The sequence below is a fragment of the Sminthopsis crassicaudata genome, chromosome 1 (genome assembly GCF_048593235.1).
Source record: "Sminthopsis crassicaudata isolate SCR6 chromosome 1, ASM4859323v1, whole genome shotgun sequence".
Classification (NCBI taxonomy): Eukaryota; Metazoa; Chordata; class Mammalia; order Dasyuromorphia; family Dasyuridae; genus Sminthopsis; species Sminthopsis crassicaudata.
Window position 1 is genome coordinate 110,419,305 of NC_133617.1, and position 17,565 is coordinate 110,436,869.

At 36.0% G+C, this 17,565-nt stretch overlaps 1 protein-coding gene across 1 annotated transcript in view; it reads left to right on the forward strand.

Annotated features, from left to right (window-relative positions):
• The window catches only part of DERL1 (derlin 1), a 29,756-nt gene extending 20,605 nt beyond the window's left edge, over nt 1-9,151 (forward strand). The window contains exons 7-8 of the mRNA XM_074266247.1: nt 1,461-1,571; nt 7,820-9,151. Of these exons, the coding sequence (XP_074122348.1) occupies nt 1,461-1,571; nt 7,820-7,961 (253 nt within the window). The 3' untranslated portion in view covers nt 7,962-9,151. The remainder of the gene's footprint in view (nt 1-1,460; nt 1,572-7,819) is intronic.
• Nucleotides 9,152-17,565: the final 8,414 nt, after the last annotated feature.

Genomic DNA, 17,565 nt, shown 5'->3' on the forward strand with positions numbered 1-17,565 from the left:
TGTTCCTTAAATTGTTGCAGTTTATTGAATGTCAGAGTGCTAAGTACTTAGGTTATGAAATGGTTACTATTTTGACAATTCAATGTTGTTGGATGGCGCCTTTTAGTGGGGTAGAAAGTGTCTGACTTTTTCTTTATACAATGTATCTATATACTCATTTTTCAAATTGACTTTGTAAATATATAAAATCCCTCCTCAGGGATTTAATCTTTAAATATTTAACTAAAATTTTCACTTTATCCTCAGTAATCTTAAAATGCTTAGGAAACTCTTTCCTAATTTTGAGATCATTCCAGCAGTCACAGAGGTGTAAGTTTTTTTTTCCCTAGGTGGAAGTGTAAATGATTTTCAAAGTACTTGTAATTGATGCCCCATCTTACTCTCTCTCCCTACCTATTCTCTCTCTCTCTCTGCTTTCAAACTCTTTCTCCTCCAGTTCATCCTCTACATAGTGGCTAAGTTGATAGGCTTAAAGTTCAAATATGAACATGCTGTTCTTTTCCTCCACAAACTTAAGTGGCTCCCTTTTACTTTTAGATTAAGATGCAATCTTTTGTATTTATAAACTTTCACGGTTGAACTCCAATTTATTTTTTTAGACTGATTTCACATTACTTTCCCTTCCCTCTTTTCTTCCTACCCTGCTCTGCCATTTTCTACTTAAGTGATATTTCCTTTATTCAACATTCCAACTCATCTTTGTGCCCTGGTTCTGTGCCTGTCAGTCCTTTTCAAGGATTTACTCAGGTGCCATCTTCACAAAGTCATATCTACTTGCCTCCCTACTCCAAGTTGTCAGGACCCTCTCCCCTAAAGTTGCCTTGAATATTTTTTACTTTCTCATCTATGTACATTCTGTTCCTCTTAGAGTGTAAGCTTCGTGAAGTCAAGATCTCTTTTCCCTTTGTCCAGCAAAGAATTTGGCCAAGCATATGAACTGAAATGAGTAGTTGGGACTAAAAGCCTTGGAAAAGTTTCAAATAATGGGCTGTGTCAGGGTTAAATTTTCTCTGCCTGTCACTGAAGTTCTTCATAAGAATATAGACTTGTGAAATTATTATGTGATTCCTGGGACTTGATCATTTCATGAGCCACCGTGTAGGACATTATTCCTGATGTCCCATAGGAGCACAGTTGATAAGGTTCTGGCCTTGGAGTCAGAAAGACCTGCATTCAGATACAGTCTCAGACATTTAACTAACCCTCTGATTCTGGGCAGATCACAACCTCTCCCACCTTCAATTTTCTTTTCTATAGAATGGTGATAATAAATATTTAATTTAACAGGGTTGTGGTGAGAATCAAATAAGATAAATGTATATAAAACATTTTTAAAATTGTAAAGCATTATATAAATATTAGCTGTCTTATCATTGTACTCCTTGCCTTCATTGTAAAGACTCAAAACTTTTCATTGTTTTCAAAATTCAAAACAGAATTATATGACTTTTATTTTTCAGGGTTATCAATGAACTGATAGGAAATCTTGTTGGACATCTATACTACTTCTTAATGTTCAAATATCCAATGGATTTGGGAGGAAGAACTTTTCTTTCTACACCTCAATGTCTGTGAGTGTTTCTCTTTTTTTATTTTAATTGTCACTAACTTTCACCAATCCTGCCAGTTTTTCTCTATGAACTAAATAGGATAGGAATTAACTTCACATTGGGAGAGAAAGTCTCACATTGGGAGAGATGCAGACAGTAAATGACTTGAGAAAAGAATGATAAGGTTTGTGGGAAGCCAAGTATAATTAAGGACAGGTCTACGAATTTCCTAAGCTACTCCTTTGATCCTTCCATAGGTTTGTAAATGTTAGATCATTGGCCCATAAAACATCATTCCTACTACCCGCTGTCTGACAAAGTGCGTGAATTTAGGGGCAGCTTTCCTAGACAGAGGGTTGGCATTATTTATGTTTTATTCTGACTTCCACAACTAGAAAATAGTCATCTAGTTCTCTCCCCTCAGTTCACAGATAAGGAAATTACAGTTAAAAGAATAATACAGTTAAAAGAATAAGAGCAATTTGCCCAAGATCATAGAGTTAATAGGTTATCCAACACTGTGTCCACCTTAAAGAATGCTTGGCATTTGGAGTAACACTATTTGGAAATCAGGATGGGTTGGTATAAACATAAATTTCTTCAGGCCACCAACTTCTGACTTGATTCTTTATTCCTATTTCTGAACACCTACGGAAGTGATGGGCCCAGTAAGGTGAATTACATTTAAGCATAGAAAATGCATTTTTAAAAAGTAGATATAGATGTAGAGAGTATATCATGTCCCTAACACTTTTCCCCATGATACCATATCTGACTTTTACAGTCGAAATCATATTAGAGGCAGGGATGAGGGTGTTATTGAGATAGTTCTTTACTGAACTTTAGGTTTATTATGACTTCCATAGGTTGTTGTTACCTCAAAGAAGATCATGACATCAGGAATGTGGTGCCATGACATGCAAGTGAATTGGATTTAAGAGAGGGAGGGCTGTACAAGTGAGGGCGAGGGTCTTGCCTCACATCCTCCACAGATCAGGATGATTGGAAGTAGGCCCTGGATGCAGTGGGAGACATTGGCCTTTTGAAGCTAAGTTCTTAAACAGGTCTCAGTTTAGCTGAAGCTGTGTCCATTATAGTGATTAAAGCTAGGGGCGAAGCACACAGGTGCTCATCAACACACATACATATACACATACACACACAAAATGCATATATAGATATAATTGGAAAACTATTATTTTCTGAACATTTTAGAATAGATCTGATGCACTAAAGGAAAAGAATCTTTATCACTTCAGTAGTGAAGTTTAATCTTTATATTCTTACTAATATGTCTTAGACTGAATACCTTTCTGATAATTTTCTCAGTGACCAAGTAATTATTAACATTTTCAAAGGTACCAATGCCTTGCCTTACAAAATTCCAAAGAAAATACTGATTTTGAAATTATTACCCAGAATAAATTATTGTTTAATGTTGATTGTGTTGTTTTTTAATGTAATGTCTGATCTTGAAGAATAGCATTTGAAAAGGGGCATTTTTAACATGAAGATTGAAATTTCATTTTACAGACAAAGGAAACTTCAGCTAGAGAGAAGAAATGATTCCTGCAAAGTAACATAACTTATTAGTAACATAGCTAGGATACTAGTTCTTTGAGTCAGTTTTATTTTTCAGCTACATCATAATTAACCAGAAAATGGATCTACTTTTTAAGCTTAAGTTAAGCTGAAGAAAGAAACTAGAAGCTGAACAATATTTATACTATAGAAGAGGGGAAAAAGCATTATGTATCTATGATTGAATGAAGGTAAAAGATAAATTGGGATTATAAAGTAAAATAAAAACTTAGGTAATGAAAGGATGATATATTGGAGTTAAATATTAAAAAACATTTTTTTTCTTTAGAGCTTATTACCAAATTTACTCTGTGAAGGTTAAATGTTTGATGCATAGGAAGCACATGGAATCTGTTTGAATTGAAACTTAGACTGTTTTCCTAACCTCATTTCTGTTAAAATGTATTTCATTTTCTAAATGCCATCTAATGGATGAACTTTTAATATTCAACTTGTTTGTAAGGGATGCCTCTTTTCTGAATGTGAATGAGAATATTGTCAGATAATTCTGGTAATCAGTCCAGGGCAGAGGACAGACAGTACTAACCTGGTTCAGTCTGGATCTAGGAACAGGCTTTTTCTTTTCCAGAGACTTAAAAAGGGAATCTAAATACAATTAACAGAGCTCTCTCTTTAGATATGGAAGGGAACACTAGAGAGTTCAAAACCCCAAGGTAAAAATCCAGATTAAAGTAGAGATTACATGGAAGGAATTATTTAATGCAAAAAAGTTACTAACTTAAGCTCCTTAGCTATATGTTATTTATATACCCAATTCATTCATTTTTAACCATCACAAATAACAGTACCAAAATCGGTTAGCACAAGATTTCTTAAAGGTTCAGCTAGGCTGGTGGAATATTGAGGTCTTCAGAGGGATGGAAATGTTCTGATGGCATCATTGTGCCCATCTCCTTCCTGCTTAAAAATCCTGACAGATTCACAAGCATTTTATTAAGGTTATGCGTTCCAGGAACCATGATAAAACCTGAGAATTAATTATTTGTGGTCTGTCATTGTGTAACCATCTTCCTAAGAGTTTTGGGAAAACCCTAACTCAAGCTCAAGAGAAGAGCATGGTTGCATTTGGGGTTGGGAGACCTTGGTTTATTTCATGATGCTGTTACTTAATCTACTTATATAACTTTGGGGAAATCAATTTCAAGTTTTCCTCATTTGTAAAATGAAGGGTATGGATTGAATGATATCCTTAAGCTCTGTTCTCGCTCTTAATCTTTTTCTTGACTAGAAAGGAGACAAAAAGAAAATACCCTCATAATTTCAGACATAAGAATGGAAAAGGAGTTATAAGATTTTAATTTTCATCTTGACTCTGCTCTTCTATTGAGCAAGTCCATTAACCTCTCTGTGCCCAAATTCCCTGGTTTGTAAAAAAAAAAAGTTGGGCTCAGTGATTCACCAGTTCTAATCCAATGATCTCCTATTAGCCTCCAATAAAAGAAATTAAAAAGCCATTAAGAATGGGTCAGCCACAGAACCATATGGATGCTCAAGCCTGGCTGGTAGTCATGTCTGATCTCACATCTAAAACATGAAAATGTTTTGAAATCCTAAGGACTTCTATTTAGATTATGCTTTTTATTTATTTATTTTTTTGTGTGCTTTTTATTTTTTAAGCCATTTTCTTATCCTGTCAGTTTGGCTGACAGGAGAGAGAAAGCCTTGATGATTTAGGCAAAGCCTTATGTTGTTTGTGAGCGGGAGGCTCTGGTGAGGAGAAGGGAATAGAGTTTGGAGAATAGAGGCACTTAGTTCTCTTTTGGACTCTGTTGCTTCTAGTCTCTGAATACAATGACAAACCTGCTTTTTGAATGATCATAGAACACACAACTGAATAACAGATTTTCATCTCTGGTTCACATCTTCCTGGTTGTGCGAGATAATTATATTAACAAAATCAGCTACACTTTGGTTTGCCTCTTTTGGAGGAAGCAGGTAACTCCTTTTCCTTCTCTTATTCCAGGTGTCATAAATCCTGGGGCACTAAGTGAAACAGTATACATTAGATCTGTGATTTATAGTGCACAGGAGTAGACGGTTCTGTGATTTGATTTCTAATGGCACCACAGCCCCTGCTTCCTACTGGAGCTTCTCCACTGCTGGAAGCCTTTCTGCTAAATTTTGTAAGACATCAGATTACAAAATGTAACTTAAAATACATTCCTTGCAAAAGCAATAACTGCTTCAGAATTACCATAAATTTTTGTTGATTATGTATAATTGGGTGTCTTTTTATACTAATTACTTGCATTTAATTTCTCTGTAATATGTTTGAGCTGTGGAAACAGCTTTAGTATTGTCTTACAGTAGCAAAGCAAAATTGTCTTTAGTGTGGTGTCTTGTTTTTGGAAGGGGGGGTTATGAATATTGTTATTTTAGAACCAGTCATCATAATTTTGAATAACAGGCATTGAAAATGTACTTTAATATTCAACATTAATTTGTTTGAAGAGAGAAATGTCAGTGTTAGAATGCTAAGATGTAGCATTTTTGGCACATTCCATTTTAAAATGGAATCCCAAAAGAGGGTAATGTTAGATATACTCCTTTACTTTTTTTTGTGATGAAGAGTGATTATAGAAGTGAAGAGTGATTTATATAAGATCCCGCCCCAGGTCTTACCTTTTCCAGACTGAATATCCCTCAGTTGGTATTCTTTAGCCTATCAATATATTTCTTAAATGTGGTGGCCAGAACTGACTAAGGTATTCTAGAAGTGGGCTGACCAGTACATCAGTTAGTAGTATCTCTGTCCTTATAATCTCCCCCATTATGGATACCGTGCTTCTTTCTCAGTACTTTCTGAGATCACATTAGCTTTTTTGACTGGCATATTTATTGCCATATTGACTTATTTTGAATGTGCAATTCACTAAAACTGTTAGTATTCAGAGAAACTAATATTTTCGTGACATCTTTCTGTGAAGCTGGTTTTTTTGAACCTAAGTGTTGTATTTATCACTATTGACTTTTTTCATCTTAGATTGGACCCAATAGTCTTGATTTGTGGAGATCTCTGCTTTTGACAGTCATGCATGATGTTAGATGTCCTCCATGCTTTTGTGTCATCTGCAGGTTTGATAAGGGTACCATCTGAGTGATAAAAATGTTGAATAGCATGGGTTCCAGGATAGATCCTGTGATGGGCATTCTGCTTGAGATTTCTCAGTAAGTCAGAGTCATTTTAATGACTACTCTTTGTGTTCAGTTATGCAACCTGAATCTATCATGTAGTAATTTAACTCTCCCATTTCTCCAAACTTTTCACAAGAAGAACGTCATTTGTCAACCAATTCATATATGTACTATTTTGGTACTTTTCAACTATTATGCTGTGTTTAAATAAGGAATTATTGAGTTCTGATTAATGGCTAAGCTGGATAAAGAAGAGTAGGGGTCACAGTCTTCAAGGAACCTATCTTTTTTTTTCCTCTTTTTTTTGGGGTAGGCAAAAAACATAAGAACCCACAAGAGAACAACATAAGTTCAGTAGGTAATAAAAGAGCCAGATTGTGTAGTACCAGAGAACAAGAACCAGAATAAGAGTTTAAAGAGAAGGGAATGCTCAATGTGGGCTGGAGTAATTGTGATATATGGAAATATGTTTATAAGTATTGTACACGTATAACTTATGTCTTATGCTTGGCATCTTAGGGAAAAAAAAATTTGAACATAAAATCTTCCAAAAATGAATGTTGGAAACTCTTTACATGCATTTGGAAAAAAATAAAATACTGTTGAAGGGGGAGGGGGGAGCCTTTTGTCATGAAGGGATTGATTTTGGAACTAGGCCCCAAAGGATTTGGCAATATACAAAGGAGAGGGTTCCTGGGGATTGTACCCTTTGCTATATAGCACAGTTGAGTAAGATTCCATTCAACATTTGGATCTATACGTTTAATAGCTTTTTTATTAAGTAATATTCTTATAGCTTGAAGCTTCTTTAGTTCTCTCTGATTTTTTTTCCCCTCCCAACTTTCGAAATATGTTTTGAACATAATAGGTCAAATCTAAGCACACTTATACAGCTGTTTTCTCACAATCATAGACTGGAAAAGGTAAGAAATGACTTTCTAGTACAGTGACTTCTCATCTGAGAGATTTAAACATTATTTAATGTCTTGGTTTCTATTTTATTTTGTATTCACAGTAAACATTTAATTAGTGCCTAAAAATACAGAGTCCTGTATTAAGTAGAAAGGTCCAGTGAGGTCTTCCCACTTTGTGGAGGGATCTGGATGTCAGGCAGATGCATTCGAATTCTATTCAGTAGGCATTAGAAAGCACTGGCATATTTTTGTGTATCTCTAAAATAGAAGATCTAAAGGCTACAATTTGAAAACAGATTAAAAATTAGGATTCTTTTTGTGTGGATGGAACAGTTGCAGTAATGTAATTGAAGTTTATAAAAAAATCTTTCCCTAAATCCCAACAATAGTATACTTCCTAATATTTAATTGGGAAAAAGGCTGCTATGGAAATATTTGTGAGGAAAATGCTACAGAAATATGAGTTGTTAATTTTATATTTTGAAACTGAGGAATGTTCACTCAGTAAGAATTTTTCTTGTAGGGGTGTGATTTTAAAGCTTCAGTTATGTAGAAATTCATTTATTTTTTTTCCCTTCCTTTCTTCTTCCTCTCCTCCTCCTTCCTTTACCGTTCCAGGTACCGCTGGCTTCCCAGTAGGAGAGGAAACGTCTCTGGATTTGGTGTTCCGCCTGCGAGCATGAGACGAGCTGCAGAACATCAACTAGGTGGAGGTGGTCGACACAACTGGGGCCAGGGCTTCCGACTAGGAGATCAGTGAAAAACTCAGTGGTATTCAACAAACAGTGATACTGTGCAGTTAAGGATTCTTCCTGGTGTGGGTTATACTTAAGACCTGTGTTTTGTCTAATGCTGGTGGACCTGGCCCATGCAGAATGTCATTTTTTTCGATACAAGACAAATTGTTAAAAGTCCTGAAGAGAAATGTTAAATTTCCCTCCAAATTAGTGATCACGCTCCACTCTTTACTACTCTGAAGAAAGAAACATCAACTCTGCATCTTTCAAAATGAGCTGTTGTTTTTGTGTCTTCTCTTCCCCTTCCCCCTTTTCTGAACAGTGGGTACTCTGGTCCAAGTTTGACTAGCTCTGTAGATTTTTTGTTTCTGTGGCAATGTAACCAAAACTTTATCAAAAGACTGATTCTAAGGACCCCTCCCCCCAACTCTTCTCTTGCACTCCACCAAAAATGCCATAATCCTTTGAAATTTAGAGAAGGTTGTTCATTTTGTGATGCTGCCTTTATGGTAAGCTCTTACTTTTTATAGATACTGACTCTTGGGGTCAGCTTGGGTGCCAGGAGCTATTGTAGAAGAACAGTTTTCTTTGCCTATGGTGGCAGAAAGGAGGAGAGGGCCTTCAGACAGAGCTTGAGAAAGAAGACGGGGAGAAGATTGGCAGAGAGCGGAAGAAGAGATAAGGACAGAAGCTGGCTTTGGCCTGACTTTTAGCATGTTGGGTGTTGGAAGAGGCCCAGCACTCACCCTTCTGCAGGTGTTCCTGCAGAGCTGCAGCCAGACCTCACCTGTGACCATTTGCCACACTTCTCCAGATATTTTTGTTTCATTTGACATTTTATTGAGTCATTGAGTCTTGCAGATTTGTATTAGGATCAGCAACCTTATCCATTATGGATTATGAATGGGAGAGTGTTGCTTGCCAGATTTTCCCTTTTTTAAAAAACAAAACAAAAGATGTGAATTGATCCCAAACTGCATTATATATTAAAAGTTAACTATTTTAAAAGTGAACAAACACAAGGAGGTCCAAATGGGTTGCAAACACATTTTGGGTTATCAGGTGTATTTAGAATTGTTTCTGTTTTTGTCATTTTGAAATATGAGTGTATAACTTCTGTGAATCAAAACAATATGGAAATCTTTTTCCTAAGTAGGTTATTTTTCCCCCCATCAGAGCAAGTTTTGTCACCAAATAAAGCTTTTGAAGCCTACAGTGTTTCACACAGCTAAATGTTTCTTTTTTCAGCATATGCTTTTAGAATCATCAGCTGATTTTTGCCGTCATGTACTTAGTAGTTCCACAAATTTGAGTCAGAATGAACTAGCTTTGAAACCTTTCTGATCCTCAAATCTCATTGAAAGAAGCATCATTCTGGGTCTTAGGGATGCTTTGTTTCTCCTTACATAGGCATATACAAGGAATTCTGGGATGGGTATGTGAATAACACACTTTTTTTTTTTTTTTTTTTTTTTTTTTTGGTTTTGTTGGTGGAAAAATAATCCCTTATTTTCGATACTAAATTTACATCTACTTTCTTAACATCTCCCTCTCCCTTCTAATTTTATTTATATTTTTTAAAAAGTTAGGCAGAAAGCACCTGAAATTTATTGTCATACATATTCTGCTGTTGGCCATAAATAAAGTTTACCTCTATGATTTTAGAATACATCATTTCTATTATGTTTTATCTGTACTACCACTGGTCTTGGGCATTCCAGGAGTAGTCTTTGATACTGATTTGTTCTTCCTTTTTAAAATGGAGCTTGATAGTGAGCTAAGCTTCAGCTGTTTAAAGATCAACTGCAATGGTTTCCAAAACTTTACAGATGATCCTACACTGTGCTCATAATAACATTCTCTCTCTTAGACACTTCTAAGAAGATACAGTTTGATTGATCTTGTCAGGATCCCTTGTTATGCTTGAAACTGGAGTGATGTTAACTTAAAAGTGCTCCTTACATGTGCAACTCACTAAAGCCTATGATGACAGTGGAATATCTTTTTGTATAGACAATATCTTTTTATGTAATCAAACATTTTGTTTGATATTTGGCATAAAGATGATAAATTAAAATTTTACAACTTGAAGATTGTCTATATGTCATAAGTTTCCTTATGTCTTTTTTTTTTTTTCTGAGGCAATTGGGATTAAGTGACTTACCCAGGGTCCCACAGCTAGGAAGTGTTAAGTGTCTGACTTAGGGCCAGTGCTCTATCTGCTGTACCACCTAGCTGCTCCCCTTCCATCTTTTGTATTGTTTCATTGTATCATTTCCTAGGATAGTGCTGGTAAGAGTGAAGTCATGAAGTTGTGTGACGACCGCGTTAGCACCCTGGTACCTTAGAATCTGCCGAAGTCAGGATAAGCAAACGTCTTTATTCCTCACCTCTTTGTCTCCCACCCAGAGTCAGTCTGGCTAGTCTCACTGCACCTCCTAGTTCCTCCCACAATTCTTTGTATACACCAAACGATTTAGCCAGCACAGGATAGTGGGAAGGGCCATTTTCCAAGCATATTATTATAGAGTATTGTCCAATTGGTAATTAGCCTCAAGTGCTCCATTGTCCGACCTCAGTGCATTGACTGAAGAGTTTCAGTCCTTTACAAGGTTGAGTCCTTTCAGCTTAGTACCCTCACACTCTGTATGCTCTATTGCTGTGGACTGTACTCTTAGCCCCAGCCATTTGCAAAGGAGTCCAGCAAGACCTTATAGGTAACTTAATGCTGCATAATTGGTTACCAGCTGCAAGCACTTCTACTGACAGGGACCGACAATAGCCTCACTTTTGTTGACGAATGACTGCCAAAACAATTAAGTGGCAATGGCTAAAGCAACAATAAATGTCTTCAGTTTAATAAATATTGACTGACTGACTAAAGCAGCTATCTTTCTATGTCTTGATTTTTGAGGACAGGGAAGACTTGCACTTAAAATATAGTGGCTTTATTATGAGGCATTGCTTACTGTCATCAGTTTATGTACTTTATATAGTAATGGTTTTGGGGCATACTTAGCAGACTAATGGCAAAGCAGTCCACCGTTCCCTCATCCCTCCCTGCCAACCCCCTTCCAATTTTTTCCCTTGGCAAAATCTACCAGAATTCATGGGGAAATGAAGTTCTTTTCAGAGTGAACCTGGAAGCATGTTTACTTCGTAAGTGTTGTACAAGGTATGCTTCCTTTCAATGAAGTCCTTAAAGTCATTATAGCCAGAAGATTTAAGGTAAGCACACAACCATAAGATATAAGATATATGACATAGTAATGGATGCATTGTATTTCAGAAGAGAGCTAACATCACTTGTAACTCAGGGAATTGGAAAGTATCAGGGAGGAGAGGGGCTCTTAGAACTAGATATTCAAAGATAAGTAGTTTTTTGATAGGCAGAGATTGAGAGCAAGTGTGTGTGGGGGGTGTTTGTTGCACGTGAGACTTAAATACATGCATTTCAGAAATGCAAGCATAGACATGTCAACCTACGTTCCTACTATACATTCCAGTATTTGAGTATATTGTCTAAATCCTGTGTACTTTTATATGCTTATGGCATCAGTGGGAAGTGGAGTGTTAATGTAAGCAGAGCTGGAATTCTAATTCTCTCTTCTCAAAATTTGTCGTTGACCTAATGGCAGCCAGACTCTTGGTGTTAATGAAAAACCATGCATGTTATTAACAGGTTATGGTTTGGAATGTGCCATTTGAGAATAAAATAAATTCCCACCTCCCTCTAGGTTTGGTCCCTTTCTGTCCCCCAATGAGAAGCTCTTGGAAAATTGGTTTTCATATAGGGTGCCAGACCTAGACTGTTGAATTACTGAAAGAAGTTGCTCAGGAGGATTGGAGGGATGCTTGTTGGATCTACCAGTTGAGCATAGTACAAGAGTACTTGACTTTTTGCTTCAGTTAGCTTCAGTTCCCATCTTTGATAATATTTGTGTGCAATGTCTCCGGGCCTCATAATAATTAATGCTCCTATTTTCATGGACTTGTAAGGAAAGTGCTTTGGCAATTTATAATGTTCCCTGTAAATGTAATATCAGAGACTCCTGAGAGAGTCTGTATTAGGAAGATAAGTTGAAGCAGCACAGTACTAATAATTAAAAACTCATTAAGTATGAGACATAAAATCACTTGAGCAGTGGGAGGCTCTGCAGAGATAGTTCTGTGTCAGGAAAAAAAATGCTGGATTTGGAGCCAGAGGAACTGGGTTCAAATTCTAGCTGTCAGGAAGACCCCAGGAAAATCACAACCTCTCGTTAATTTTGCTTCATCTAATGAGAAAGTTGGATCAGCTGAACCACTAAGATTCCTCCCAACTTTCAGTCATGGTGATGCATATCCCATAAAGTTGGATTGAATGATTTCTTTGGCCCTTTTTTTAACCTCACATTCTGTGATTACTGTCCTCCTTCCATTATTATATTCTAATGATTAAAAATATTTTGAATCTCTGACACTTGTTATTTAGATTGCTCTAACTACTTGTAGTTTGCTACTCCCTGTAGGTAAGGCCATGCTGTGTTTTAATCAGAACAGCAGAAATAATGTCAGCTGCTATTTTGGGGGCAGTCAGAATAAATAGTAATGGAAAATAGCTGTTTAGCAAATAGGTGCTTAGCAAGTTTTACACAAAAGTTTAGCAGGAGTTGAAAAGTTCTGTGATTTTGCCAGAATAAAACCAAAGGCCAATAGGAACTTGACAATTTAAGCCTCTTGTTAACCCTCACAAGGCAGTTAATTTCTATCATGGTATCAGATCTACAAGGGACCTCAGAAATTAGGCCAACCTCCTTCCCCCCTGTGGGTACCCACTTAAGAGTTTTTAGTTACTAATTATTACTATTCTCCTTCAACTTATCTTCCCAATACTAGACTTTTAAGAGTCTAATACTTGAAAATGAGCTCACATTTACAGGTAACATCTTTTTATCTATGTACTCTTGTCTATATTCTCCCATACAATAGTTCATGTGAGTCATTTGGGGGTCTTTTGTCAAGTTGGTATAGGACTACATGGGTTGACCATCAGTGGTCTCATTCATACTACAGGATTAGCTTGCCTTCCTTTCTGGTCATACATCTTATTTGAGCATATACACTGTTAGGCAGCAGACATTTTGAAATTACCATCAAAGCAGAGAGATGTTTGCTGAGAAGTTAAGTTTTTAGCATCAGAGACAGACTATAACTTTTTGGTTTGGGGTTCTTTAGCACCAGTGGTTCAGGTGGAAAAGTATATTGGACATGGAGTTGAAGTATGAGTTCTAGTTCCATCAGCATCTGTATGATTATGGGGTAGATTACTTAACCTCACTGGAACTCTGGTATAAAATGAAGGGATTGGATTTATATGATCTGGGGATAGTAGAGGCAGTACTGGACTTGGAATCTTTCTTAATCTCACCTCACCTTTACACCAAGTTGTGTGCCCATTGACAAGACACATTCTGGGCCTGAATAAATGTGAAATGAAATAGGACTCACTGGCCTCTAAAATTCCTTTTGCCTCTCTGATCCTCTGATCCAAGTTTCCTTCCTGCTGTCACATGTGATTCCACGCATGCTTTGTATTTCTAAAGATAAAACAAGTCTGTACCTCTCAAGAATTTATCCTAAAAAAATGTAATATAAGAACAGAAGCTCTGTGTGTGTGTGTGTGTGTGGTATGAGCAACTGATCCCTCAGGTGAATTGCTGAAATCACTTATATCAACAAGAATTTTTTTCTCTTTTTTTCTGAGGCTGGGGTTAAGTGACTTGCCCAGGGTCACACAGCTAGGAAGTTTTAAGTGTCTGAGATCAGATTTGAACTCGGGTCCTCCTGAATTCAAGGCTGGTGCTCTATCCACTGCGCCACCTAGCTGCCCCTATCAACAAGAATTTGAAATAAATATCTCCATATTTTACAATGAACCAAGTATTTTTTCAGCACTTACTGTGTGTCAGGTACTGAAAGAGTCCTGCTTTCAAAGAACCTACATTGTAGGGGCAGGTACCATGCTTTTGCCTTTTTTTTTTTATTTGCAACCCTAATGTTAGCGAAATACCCCTGACACACAGTAAGTGCTTAATGTATGCTTGTTTACTGACTTAGCTCACTGATATATTCAAAGCAGATATTGGGTATTTCAAGGAGGTCATAATTAGTAGCTGAGTAGACTAGAAAATGCACAAAGTGATACTTGAACTGAGTCTTGAAGGAGCCAAAGAATTTTAAAGCCACAGAAATGAAATGTTCCGTGTGAAGAACATTAAGAAGGCTATTCTGTCTGGGTTATAGGAGGATATGGTGTGTCAGGTAAGATTGGTTGTAAAGAGCTTTTTTCTTTAAAAATTAAATTTTTATAAAAATTTAAAAATAATTTTGATTTTTTCCCCCTCTCAATTACACATACAATTTTAAGTATTTGTTTCAAAAAAAATTTAATTCCAAATTCTTTTTTTGTCTTCCCCTGCTACACCAGCAAGCAATTTGATGTGGTCCTACATCTGCAGTTATGTGAAACATTTTCATAATCAGGTTGTAGAAGAAGGTACAGATCAAAACAACAACAAAAAACCAAAAAAAAAGTTTTATGTTTAAAATGATTGTACATGTATAACCTATACCAGATGGTTTTCTGTTTGGGGGAGAGGGGAGTTAAGGGAGAAAAAATTTGGATCTCAAAATCCCCCAAAAATGAAAGCTGAAAACTTTCAATACATATAATTGAAAAGAAAATACTATTGAGAAAAAATATTAAGTAAAAACAAGTATGCTTTGATCTGCAATCAAACTCCAGATCTTTCTCTGAAAGTGTGAATTGTGATAGAGCATCATGTGGCTGAGAATAATAGCAAAATCATTTGTAGTTGATCATTATACAGTGTTGCTGTTACTTTATCATCCAGTATTGTGATTCTGCTCACTTCATTTTGCATCCATTCATATAAATCTGTCTAGATTTTTCTGAGAGCATCTTGTTTGTAATTTCTTAGTATTCAAACACAATCATATACTACAACTTGTTTGGACATTCCCCAGTTGATGGGAATCTCCTTGCTTTTCAATTCTTTGCCACCACAAGAAGACTTGCTCTAAATATTTTTGTACATATAAATCTTATTATTTTTTAGCTCTGAGATGCAGACCTAGTAGTGATATTTCTGGGTCAGAGGGTTTTATAGCCGTTTGATCCTCATTCCAGATTGCTCTTAAGAATGGTTGGATCAATTCACAATTACACCAGCAGTGAATTAGTGTCCCAATTTTTCCACATCATTTCCATCATTTATCATTTTCCTTTTTTGTCTTTAGAAGACAATCTGATGGATCGAGGTGGTACCTCAGAGGTGAAGAGCTGTTAAGTGTGTTAAAGAAAAGTTAATTTTATCCTAGAGATACTGAGAAACTAGTGTAATTTATTGAGTAGCAGGGAATGTATGTGGTCAGATCTGTATTTTAGGAAAATCATTGGCAGCTTTCTGGAAAGTGGATTGGATGGGAGAGACTTAGGCAGGAAGCTTAATTAAGAGTACTTTGCAATAGTTCAGTTGATAGAGAATGAGTCAATTGGGGGTGGTGATGGATTGAGAGAATAGAATAGTTGTGAGAGTAGTGGGGAAAAATATTTGGCAACTGATTGGAGGGTGAGGAGTTAAGCTTACAAATTTGAGTGACTGGAAGGATAGTGGTGCTTGGGACAAAAATGGGAAAGTTTAAAGGAAGTATGAGTTTTGGGGAAAAGATAAGGAATTATATTGGAGGAAATGGAAACTCCAGTTCTGTTTATGATCTTATGAGAAATAGGGAGTATAAGGGATTTGGCCATCTTTATTTAGTATGAATGAGACTAAAATCAAAAGATTTAGAATTAAAAGGGAATTTAGGTAGTTCAACTCTTTCAGAGGAGGAAACTGAGAAGGCAAGTGACTAATCCAAGGTAATAATAACTAACATGTGGCACCTTACCATGTAAAGCACTGTACTGGTGCTTTACAAATATCTCATTGTATCCTCACAGCAATCTTCAAGGCAGAATTATCTCCATTTTTCAATTGATAAAACTGAGATTAAATGACAAACACATAGATGGTAATAGCTGATGCTAGATTTGAATGCAAGTCTTTTGGTTTTTCTCAATGCAATATTTTTATTAAAAAATTTTGCGTTCCATATTTTCCTCCTCTCCTCACTTTAGAAGGCAAGCAATTTGAGGCAGCTTATACATGTTCATTCATGCAAACATTTACATATCAGCCATGTTGCAAAAGAAAACTGACCAAAAAACTCCAAGAATACTTTTTCAAAAGTATACTTCAGTTTGTATTTAGAATCCATTGGTTCTTTCTCTGGAGGTGGTTAGAATTTTTCATCATAAGTTCTTCAGAATAGTCTTGAATCATTGTGGAGAATATGTCATCATATAATATTGCTGTTACGGTGTACAATGTTCTGGTTTTGATCATGTCACTTTGCATCAGCTTTCCCTTCTTGTCATTTCCTATGGTACAACAATATTCCATCTCTACCATATATACCACAACTTGTTCAGCCATTCCCCAACTGATGAGCATCCCCTCAATTTCCAGTTTTTTGTCATCATAAAAAAAGTTGTTGTAATTAGTTTTAAAGTAGTAAACATAACTATTTGGTGTACTGGTATTTTGAAAATAAAAAGCTATTGAAAACTATACACAAAAAGGCTATAAAATTATACATATCCTTTGAAACAGCAATGGCACTACTGGGTCTGCATCTGAAAGAGGTTTTAAAAAGGGAGCAGTGGGGATTTGGAAGGGAAGGACAAAAATGTACATGTATAAAATATATACATGTATAAAAATATAACTTTTTTGTGGTAACAAAGAATTGGAATTTGAGGGGGATGTCTTATCAGTTGGGGAATGGCTGATCAAGTTGTTATCATGTAATTTGATGGAATACTATTTTGCTGTAATAAATGGCAAGCAGGATGCCCTCAGAAAAAACCTGGAAAGACTTAAATGAACTGATGCAAAGTGAAATGAACAGAACTTGAGGAACTTTGTACACTATAGCATCAATATTGTATGATGATTGATTGTGAATGACTTGGCTATTCTCAGCAATATGATGATTCCCATCACAACTCCCAAAGGATTAAAAAAATCCACATCCAAAGAAAGAACTGATGGAATATGAATGCTGGTTGGAGAATACTATTTTTTCATTTTTTCCATTTTTTTTTTTCATTTTTTTTCTTTTGGTTTGTATCTTTTTTCACAACATGACTACTATGGGAATGTTTGGTATATCACACATGTATTATAATTCATTGCAAATTGCTTATCATCTCAGGGATGGGGGAGGTGAAGGAAGGAGAAAATTTAAAATTAAAAAAATTAAAATTGTGTGTGTGTTGGGGAAAAAAATAAAAATATATGAAATATATTTTCAAAAATAATGAAAATAACTATAGCATATGTAAATACATCTGCTTAACTGTAGCCTGCTTGGAGGAAGTGGGGAGCAGTAAAAGGGGAGAAGATAAAAATGCACAGCAGAGAACAAAATAACCTATAAGGAAGCAAAGAAAAGATGGAGTCATGAATATAATGCCTTTATTCTGTTTGCTTTCTTGAAATGGAAACTTGTTACATA